The following is a 10,302-nucleotide window of genomic DNA, read 5'->3' as shown; positions in this document are numbered from 1 at the left end:
GTGTGTGTGCATTTGAGAGGGAGAGAGAGTATATGCTGTCCATCCATATTAAAATGTAACATGTAAATAATAAGATGTTTTTATCCAATGTTTACTATATTTATTGGTTCTTTTGCTTTTCTAGTCTGAAATCATTTGGCGAAGTGATATAGAGCTGTAATGCGGTCAAGATCTCTGAAACTACTTTAGCCGTGCGTTTCCCTGAAAATAATTGCACACCTCAGAACGTGTCAACAAATCAGATTCAAGCATTCAACAGCCCCACAGTACAAGATTTATTATTACATGAGAATAATGGAGCCATGCCAACATAAATACTACATCAAATATCAAAAGAAGTATTCAATTTTGTGTTGTAGTCTGAGATCACATTATCTAATCTACACTGGAAAGTCCACAAACACGTCATTCCCCGGAGATCCTGGCAAATTAACAAAGGACTGCGACCTCCACACGGAGAGACTCGCAGCCTTGAGACTGACGAGAAGGACCCGCAGGTGGACGGCCTCCACGAAATATGATCTATAACACACACTGGCGTCTGATCAGCAGCGTCTGGGTCTCTCGGCGGAGGAAACGAAACCTATTCCCAGAGTCTCGCTGCATATAATTCAGGAGTCCTGAAAATCACCCTCGCTGACCTGTGGCGAAAAAGAGAAAACAAACTCCAAACGCTCTTCAAGAAACACCATGTTTAATTAAAAGGTAACTGGTCTCTGAAATACAACGGGTAAAGGTTTCAAAAGTCAACAGGTTAAGGTAAAAAAATAATCAAGACGTTAACAGCGGTGGGTGGCGACGGCAGCAAAAAATCTGGATGAAACGCGTCGTAAAGGGGTTTAAAAAAACATCAGGAGGTGTAAGTGAAGGACAGACGTCTGCAGCTTCGTTTCATGTCTTGTTTCCTTTGGCACGGCCTAACGTCGGACATTTGTTTCATTTCAAATTCAGCTTCCTTGTCCAAGGATTAGCGGTCGGGCTTGATTTGCTGTGGGGCACAGACGGGCCGATGCGGAAACGGGCCTTTCCGAGCGATCACGGTCTTGGGTTTGAAACCAAACCTGTCTCTCTTTTTACAGCGTCAGTTACTCTGAACTCCAGTCCGGTGGGAATCTGCGAGCGGCTGGATGTATTTTCTTCTAACATAAAAAAGGCAAAAACATAGCTCAAACACATATTATAATGACATGTTCAATATCAGATCAGGCACATGATTCCTGCCAGCAACATGTCGGCGTCCTCAGAGAGTTGGAACTGCTGTGTAATTTCTGGGTTTGAAAACCGGAGGGTTGTGGCTGTTTTTGTCTCGTTCTCTAGGTGAAGAGACGGACCGTCCCGTCGGCCCCCGAGGAAAACACCCAGGGTTGAGTCGGGTGGAAGGTCACGTCGAGGACCCCGAGGTCGTGAGTGATGGTGTGACCCTTCAGAACCTTCACGGGAACAATCAGAGGATTCTGCAGCAAGTCACTGTAGGATAAACACACACACACACACACACACACACACACACATTAGAAGGGTTCGAATAATCATTTTCATGATGTTTGGCTCCAATAACGGTTCTTGAATTTCTGAACTCTTTTCTGCCAATGGACATTTCTTCAACTCTGAGAACTTTTATTAACCAGGGGTTGATTTTTATTAAAGCTAACAGTTTTTTATTATATGAAGGTCATATTAAAACCATCTTTGAAACATTCTATTTTATATTTGAAACATTTATTTTAGCTACTTTTTAAGTGTCTTATGTAATTAAATTATATTACAACTTTTTAAATGTCCTAAGTACATATTGTATTGTTTTTATTTGTTGAAAAAATTGATTAAATTACATTTCAACACCAAAATGTCTAATTATGAAATGCCTTGTTAATTTACAATTAAATCACATTTATTAAATTAATCCCTACATTTTAAACTGTGATATTGAAATGATTTGTTTTTCACTCTTCACTCTTTATTTAAATTATTTATCAAGAAAGTTTATATAAATTTATTTCGAACCATTCATCATTTGCATCATAAAACTGACTATTAGAACAAAATTCAGTAATTTTAGCCCTTATGCTTGTTTCTCAGAGACATATTTCCAAAGGAAATACACCAAAACAAAATGAATAAAACGGCGCTCATTGAGCCATTTAATTTTAACATACACACTTAAAGGGATAGTTCACCCAAAAATGAAAATTCTGTCAGTAATTACTCTCCCTCATGTTGTTCCAACCCCGAAAGACCTTCGTTCATCTTCAGAACACAAATTAAGAGATTTTTGATTCTGTCTCACTCCTCCATAGGCTTCTCTGTAATTGAAACTTGCCGGCCCAGAAAGTTAGTAAAGACAATGTTTAAAATAGTCCAAGTGACTACAGTGGCTCAACCTTACGTTTATCAAGCGACGAGAATACTTTAGTGTAACAGCGCAGCGCTTCTGGGTTGTACATCAGAACGTAGGCTCACTATTGGCCGACGCTGGTCATGTGTGTGATGCGTGTGATGCTGGCCAATAGTGAGCCTACGTTGAGCCACTGTAGTCACTTGGACTATTTTAAACATTGTCTTTACTAACTTTCTGGGCCGGCAAGTTTCACTAACATAGAAGCCTATGGAGGAGTGATCCAGCTCTCAGATTTCATCAAAAATCTCTTCATTTGTGTTCTGAAGATGAACGAAAGTCTTACGGGGTTGGAACAACATGAGGGAGAGTAATTACTGACAGAAGTTTCATTTTTGGGTGAACTAATCCTTTAACTCTTAAATATTAAAGCTAAAATAAAAAGTAGAATATGATCTACCTTAATAAAATAGTCATTTTTAGACTAGTCAACTACCTTAGTAAAAAAAAGTCTATTTTTAGATCCGTCAACCATCCTGTCCCATCCCAACAGAAATAGTTTTTTTTCCCCTCTACCAAAATGTGGTGAGAACGGTTGGCCGGTCTGAGGGCCATAAAGGCCATAAAACAGTGAATTCTGGAAATATGGTTTGCTGTAGATGCATCAACAGTTTGACTGGGGAAAGTAAGAAGTGGAAAAATAACATGACATCCTGTGTTTGAGTTTAAAGAGATCTATTAAGGCCAGCTGATGAAGGGTTTTCATGCAGATCTGGCTTGCCCTCCACAGTAGACGGACCATTAGCTCCTCTCAAAGAGCGTACTTTGGGAATGATAGTCTAGCCCAGCAGAAACACTGGACACAAGCCCGACAGACAGACAGACAGACCGAGAAGAACAGAAACAAGAGAGAACTACACAGAGTTAAGAGAGATCACCACACTACTCTGTTTATGCAGTATGTGCTGTAGGGCTGGGCGATAAAACGATAACGATAATTTTTCTCGATAAAACGATATCAAGAGTTCGATAAATGTTCGATAATGTTTATGCGCCAAAAGCGGAACGAAACTCATTTGAACAGCGCGCCACACGGATCATTTATCCGCTCGGCTCAAAGTCCAAACCGTAGCGCGAGCTCACTAGAGCAGATGCGTTTACTCTGATCGCTCTCGTCACGAGATCCAGTGAGAAACGCTTGAATTCAGCGAAGAACACAAATGTCTCAGTGATTTAAACCAGTTTAAAGGCAGATGAAACCGCGCTGACGAACAGGAGAAACACTGAGAAACACAGAATTTAAATATTAATATGAACTTAATATATAGATCATGACTAGACATTAACTAGAATTAAGCATGAGATTTAGTTTGAAACAAATCGTTTTTTAATATTTATAATTACATACTACACAATTTAAATACATTTATATTATATTTATTAATATTTATATTTTAACTAACATTATTAAAATGTATCATTGAATACTGCATCAAATTGTAATGTATATTTAATTGTTAATATTTATATATTTCAAAAGGTCAGCAGTACACAAACATTACGTTTTTAGTATGTATCACTGCATACCGCATACGATTGTAATTTAATTATTGATATGTATGTATTTCAAGTAGTTAGCAGTACACATAATACACAGTATGCACTACACATATAGCTCATGTTATGTTCAGAACAGAATACTAGCTTATTAGCCTATGATTTAAAAAAAATTATTAATTGAAACAATATGCATTATTACACGAACCTTTCAAACAATATTATGCTTCATTGTCAAGTGACCTAATTTCAAAGTTTTGGCAGTCCACTAAAACAATTAGCCACAAACTCACATCTGATCTTAATTTCAGTTCATTTGTCACACTGATAAATGGAAACTCGAGTGCATTGCATTGTGGGATACAGCATTCCTGGAAATGCACTCTTTTGAATACTTCACATATTCAGGAATAATATGCATAAAGAAAATTGTCCAGTATATATTCTATTTACTGCAGCAACAGTACGAATAGTTTGGTAGCATTATTTAAACACAGCCTTAGAAAGAAGAGAGATTAGAATATTAAAAAAAGAAAGTCAAACATTAGGAAAAAGTCAAACAAAAGCCGGAGAGGAAGAGGATCAGACTCACTTGTAGACCATCCCGTGACAGACGATCACGCTGCCGTCATCAGAGCCCGACGCGAACAGCGGGTAGTGGTTGTGGTAGGCCACGCTCCTCAGAGCCTTCTTGTGATGCCTGTGCGGACAGAGACACAAGACAGACCCGTCAGCGTCCCGACAGCGGAGGGACGTTACACAGAACCCAGGAGACATTCATTCATCTGACAGCACCAGCATTAGCAACAATTTCCCTCGAGTCTGACCCAGACTGCCCAAATTATAAAAACCTGCTCGTGCTGACTCACCGGAGAACTTTGTAAGGTTTCGTGGACAAGTCCAGATCGAACCAGGCCAGACGACAGTCGTAGCTACCGCAGATCACGTTGTCACCTATGGAAAATGGGTGAGAGAGGAGAAACCAATCACAATCTGACTTGCAGAAAGTGGCCACTGATGTCACATCACTTTGGGGACATTTAGATTCAGATTAAGCCAGAACTACTTTCCTCTGGTCAACTCCAAGCACTCACTTTTATATGATATACTCTAACTGGCTGAAGAATGTGCCAGTTTTCATTTCTGAAAGGTTACCGTAAAACGTTAACGTTCATAATCGTTCACCCAGAAATGAATTTCTTCTCGTTTATTCACAGTCATCTCATTCCAGACCCCAATATATCTTGCTTTCTTCACACAAAGTATTTTTAAAAAAATCTCCAAGCTGCTATTTTCCATTCATTCAAAGCCTATTCAAAGATCTCTAAAGCTCCCGAACAGACAAAAGAGCGCCACTGACCATATGACCGGAGTCATCTGAAGTCTTCAGGAACAGAGCGACATTTACATCAGCATTCACTCTAAACTTTATGCATTACATTCTTTTATTTCAGTTAGTTGCTAAGGCAAAATTTCTCATTTTATTTTATTTTATTTCCACTTTATTTCAATTAACTTGTGGCTTTAGTTTTAGTTAACAACCCTTATTGATAAAAAAAAAAGAAAAAAAAAAGTGGTTGTTTCTGGAGAAGCCAATGTGGCTCTTATTAATTGGAAGATCCTGATCTTGACGAACCTCATGTTTGCAAGCGATTAGTAGCTGATGGCCTCTATCTGTAACATTTAACATGACTTTTCTGATGTGCATCAAAGAATACATAAATGTGCTACCATCTTAGTTTATTCACATGTCTGCTTACCTCAAGCTTGCATTTTGTGCATTTGACATTACGTTTCCATCGACACGTTTTCATGCAAAGATGCATGCACCAAGATGCAAATAAAATGCACAAAATGCAATATCTGATCTAACAATGTAGGTCTAACTTTAGTTCTTTGATTTATATTAAATGAGACATCACGGCAGCAGCTTTATTAGGCTGCTATCACTTTAAGATCTGATGCACATCCTATTTTCTCACAACTCTTGATGGTTATGTAAGATTTTATTTAACTAATTTAAGACAGAGCTTACGAGGATCGACAAAGCTGGCATTTTGACAGTTTTGTGTGTTCAGGAGATTCACTGACAGCACGTCAGCACAGATTCAAGTTCTTTTTTTGCATCTTATCGTGATTGAATGGCTTGCATGGTTTAATAGCACTTGAACGAATGATAGCGTTATCATATACTGTAGCGCAGCCAAAGGATGACACAAAAAAAAAAACGTTAATTGTGTTAAATATTTACACGTTAAACTGAAAAAAATAATTGCATGCATTAACGTGTTAATTTTGACAGCTCAACTATATATACACAAACCAACCCTAAATAACTGCTTTCCAAACAGCCTCTATCAAATGGATCATTTTATACTATCGAAGATTTAATCTTTAATATAAGATGTAAGAATGTGCATAGGTAAATCTCTTTGCAACAGGAAGTGCATCGAATTCTTCATTGCGCTGACTCCCATTAAAACGACTGGATTTTGCCAAGCCATGATGAATATAACCGCAGCCATACCTTACCCTTTTCATTTGACAGCCCCTGTATTCTTTAATCGCACAGAAAACAGAAGCTCTGAGATCATCCAAAACTACCACTATTATGTTTTACAGAAGAAAGAAAGTCATACAGTTTATGAATGAAATGAGGGCGAGTAAACGACGGTGAATGTGAATTAACCCTCTCAGAAACGTCTTGTTACGCACCTGCCGGGTGGACGGACATGCTTGAGATCCATTTGCAGTTGGCCATCAGCTTCTTGGTGAGCTCCTGCTTGATGAGGTTGTAGACTCGCACGTATCGCTGCGTGGCCACGAAGAAGTAGGGCCTGACGGGGTGGAAGGACACGCACTGCACCAGACCCTTGCTCTTGCGGAAGGGGTTCTGCGTCCGCCGTTTGCTCACCTGGTGGATGACCACCTGCAGGTTGCTGCTGTTGTCGGGCATGACGCACGCCAGGTAGTCGCCTTTCCCGTGCCACGTCACCTGCCTCACGGCCTTCACAGAGAGACCAGAGAGAAATCGGCAGAGGTCAAAGTCATTCTGTGGTAAATCCGCAGACGATTAATCCAATTATAACCTCAAAGACACGCTGGGACTAAATTTACTGCCGTTATTAACACCGGCTCGGCCTCTGCCAGTCTGCCAACGCGTGTCGCTGCTTTGCTTTTTCCAGTAGTTTTAATTGGACACTAGAGGAGTCTTAAATTTCTTTCCATTTCAGGAAAAAGACGACCACAGGCTTGTGGCTTCTGCCAATAGTTAAAAGCCTCTGGCTGCCGCTCACGTGAGGGACGGACGGACGCTCTCACAGGGGATACACGAAAGAAAGACATTTTCATTTCTATTGTTAACTGGAAAATACTGAACTGAACAGAGGAGACATTTGCCTGGCTAATGGTTATCGTGATGATGTCATTCCTATGAATATAAGAATGAATGGTAACGCTTTACCATAAGGTCTCTCTGTGTGCGTTTTGATTACCTTGGGGTGTTTGAGGACAAGGCGGTGACCCTGCTCGTGACCTTCGCCCTCTGAGACGGCCCACTGCACAGGCTGGTCCTTGGCTTCCTCTGGCTCCTCATAGGAAGAGATCAGCTGATCCGTGGCGGTGCACAGCAGCCGGTCGCCCAGGCCAGGGTTCAGGAGGAGGATCGTGTCATCACTGCACACAAACATCAAGTTAAATCTGATCTGTCTCTCATCTATCCGTATGTCCATGTATCTAATAAACCTCACTACCTATCTATCTATCTAACCATCTATCTATCTATCTATCTATCTATCTATCTATCTATCTATCTATCTATCTATCTATCTATCTATCTATCTATCTATCTATCTATCTATCTATCTATCTATCTATCTATCTATCTATCTATCTATCTATCTATCCATCCATCCATCCATCCATCCATCCATCCATCCATCCATCCATCCATCCATCCAACCATCCATCCAACTATCTATCCATCCATCCATCCATCCATCCATCCATCCATCCATCCATCCATCTATCTATCTAACCATCTATCTATCTAACCATCTATCTATCTAACCATCTATCTATCTAACCATCTATCCATCCATCCATCCATCCATCCATCCATCCATCTATCTATCTATCCATCTAACCATCCATCCATCCATCCATCCATCCACTCTCTCAATCAATCAGTCTATCTATCTATCTATCTTTTATTTCTAATCTATCCATCTATCTGTCCATCCATCCATCCATCCGACAGACCAAACCATTTATCTAACCTACCTAGCTATATCCCTAACATATATTAAACTAACTAACTGTGGCTGCCGTCGCATCATCCAAGTGGATGCTGCACACTGGTGGTGGTTGAGGAGAGATTCCCTAATATGATTGTAAAGCGCTTTGCGTGTACAGTAGTACATATGAAAGCGCTATATAAATGCCTCATTCTATTCTATTCTATTCTAACTAATCAACCATCCAAAATAATAATGTTTATCTATGCATCGCATCTAACACTATTTATCTAACTTGCCTTCCTAACCATCTAATTAACCAAACAACCAATGAATGATTAATATGAATCGCTGGATAAATAATAACTAATACTAATTTATATACTAATAAAGTTCCTCCCTAGGAACATTCAGTTCTTGTAAATGTGTTACTCAAATTCTGAAATGAACACTTCTCATAATTGGCCTTTCCTGATGCTGACCAAATTAACTGCAGCTCTAAACCCATCCAAACTAATGCTGCAAAACTTCTGCTGTAAAATAATAAACAGCACATAATGAAGGTTACAAATACAGATGAACAACTTTCAGATGCAGAGAAAGAGGAGGCGTGTCTTACTAGCTGACAGCGACCAGACAGACGGCGGGATTGGGATTCCAGGACACGCCCTTCACAGCTCCGCCCACATCCAGAGTCTTCAGGCAGCGCGCCGTACTGACCTCCCAGAAACGCACCGTACAGTCATCAGAGCCTGAGGTCAAGGGGGCAAACAAACACGCTGATTCATACACACACACACATTTGTTTACAATCTAGGATCTATTCAGCATTCTATAATGTTTCGGAGTGAAATGCCTTAAGTGTAAATGTGTGGACACAGACGTTCGGGACGCTGACAGCTCTAAGACCCAGTGGTCTCAAGCACAACAAAAGCGTTCTGTCAGCTCGATGGCACTTTGCTCTCATCGGCACACATGGAGGATAACTCATCCTCGCTCTAACGCAACCACTATGACACATACAGCAGCGCTTTGGCATGAGTGAACAGTAATAATACAAGATTACTGTAGGTGACAGAGACAGAGAAGTCGGGGTTTTTAAAATATATGTGCGCTACTGCTGTTAAGACGGTCATTATTAAAAAAAAGAGCTATTTATGTCCATTGTATACATACAGTGCGAGTAAAATGACTAATAATGAATAGCTGATTGTATGTGTTAACATGCCCTTTCCAGTTGCACTTTATTTTACAGTACGTGCACTTGCATGTACTAACAGTGTACTTACCAAGACATTACTGGTAATATAAGGTAACTACAAGGGTTAAGGTTAGGTTCAGGGTTAGTACCTAGTTTTTGTAATTACTATAAGTAAAGTATGTACATGGGGAACAGGACTGTAAAATAAAGCACTACCCCCTTTTCAAAACAAGTAAACAACTTGTAATTGAACAGTTCAATTTAATTTAATCAATGTTAAATTGCTTTTCCAAGAAGCACCATGTCGTTTTATAAACTGAAAAACGTTACCATCCTTAAAGTAATGAAGGCAAACAATTCTAACACTAAATAAAATATATTTATTTTATGGATGGCATAATGCAATTTATTAACACTTGATGCATTATTTATCTGTAAATTCACTTAAAAATCATCTTATCTAACGGCAAACGGCTCTGTTTCATTCTGCAGATGGGAAACCCCATCCTCGTATCAGCCACACATCGAAATCTGCCGTAAAATCTCATTTTAACTTTTATACCTGCATGCTTCATAAACGCAGGAAAAACAACACGGGGGAAACGGGCCAGGCCCGGAGGGTGGAGTGTAATAACTCCAAAAGCCATAATCACTTTTTAAGTATTGAGCTGTATGGCGACAGATATAGCAGGAGGGACGGGCTCTGTGGCGGACACCCGCTGGCGGTCAGAGAGGCCTGTCTGGAGCACACACACGCCGATGTGTGTGTGTGTGTGTGTGTGATGCAGGGGACACCGAGACTTTCCTGTAGACGCTCAAGTATGGACTCTGACCATAAATAAGATGGAAATGAGGGTAATATTTGCCTTTATGGAGGGGAAAAGCAGCATGAATGTTAAAAGTCCATTTTATAGGACAGTAATGGTGCTTTGAGACTGTAATGTGTCCCAAAGGATGACAGAAATGAGACATTA

General features: G+C 39.9%; 1 protein-coding gene across 1 annotated transcript in view; it reads right to left on the bottom strand.

Annotated features, from left to right (window-relative positions):
- Nucleotides 1-677: 677 nt before the first annotated feature.
- The window catches only part of bop1 (BOP1 ribosomal biogenesis factor), a 77,183-nt gene continuing 67,558 nt past the window's right edge, over nucleotides 678-10,302 (bottom strand). The window contains exons 11-16 of the mRNA XM_084422738.1: nucleotides 8,747-8,879; nucleotides 7,387-7,567; nucleotides 6,608-6,899; nucleotides 4,762-4,846; nucleotides 4,485-4,592; nucleotides 678-1,467 (exon numbers count right to left, since the gene is read on the bottom strand). Coding sequence (XP_084278864.1) covers nucleotides 1,314-1,467; nucleotides 4,485-4,592; nucleotides 4,762-4,846; nucleotides 6,608-6,899; nucleotides 7,387-7,567; nucleotides 8,747-8,879 — 953 coding nt within the window. The 3' untranslated portion in view covers nucleotides 678-1,313. The remainder of the gene's footprint in view (nucleotides 1,468-4,484; nucleotides 4,593-4,761; nucleotides 4,847-6,607; nucleotides 6,900-7,386; nucleotides 7,568-8,746; nucleotides 8,880-10,302) is intronic.

The sequence above is a fragment of the Rutilus rutilus genome, assembly GCF_951802725.1.
Source record: "Rutilus rutilus genome assembly, chromosome: 11".
Classification (NCBI taxonomy): domain Eukaryota; kingdom Metazoa; phylum Chordata; class Actinopteri; order Cypriniformes; family Leuciscidae; genus Rutilus; species Rutilus rutilus.
The sequence above is the reverse complement of the archived record's forward strand: the minus strand, read 5'-3'. Positions and strand labels throughout refer to the sequence as shown.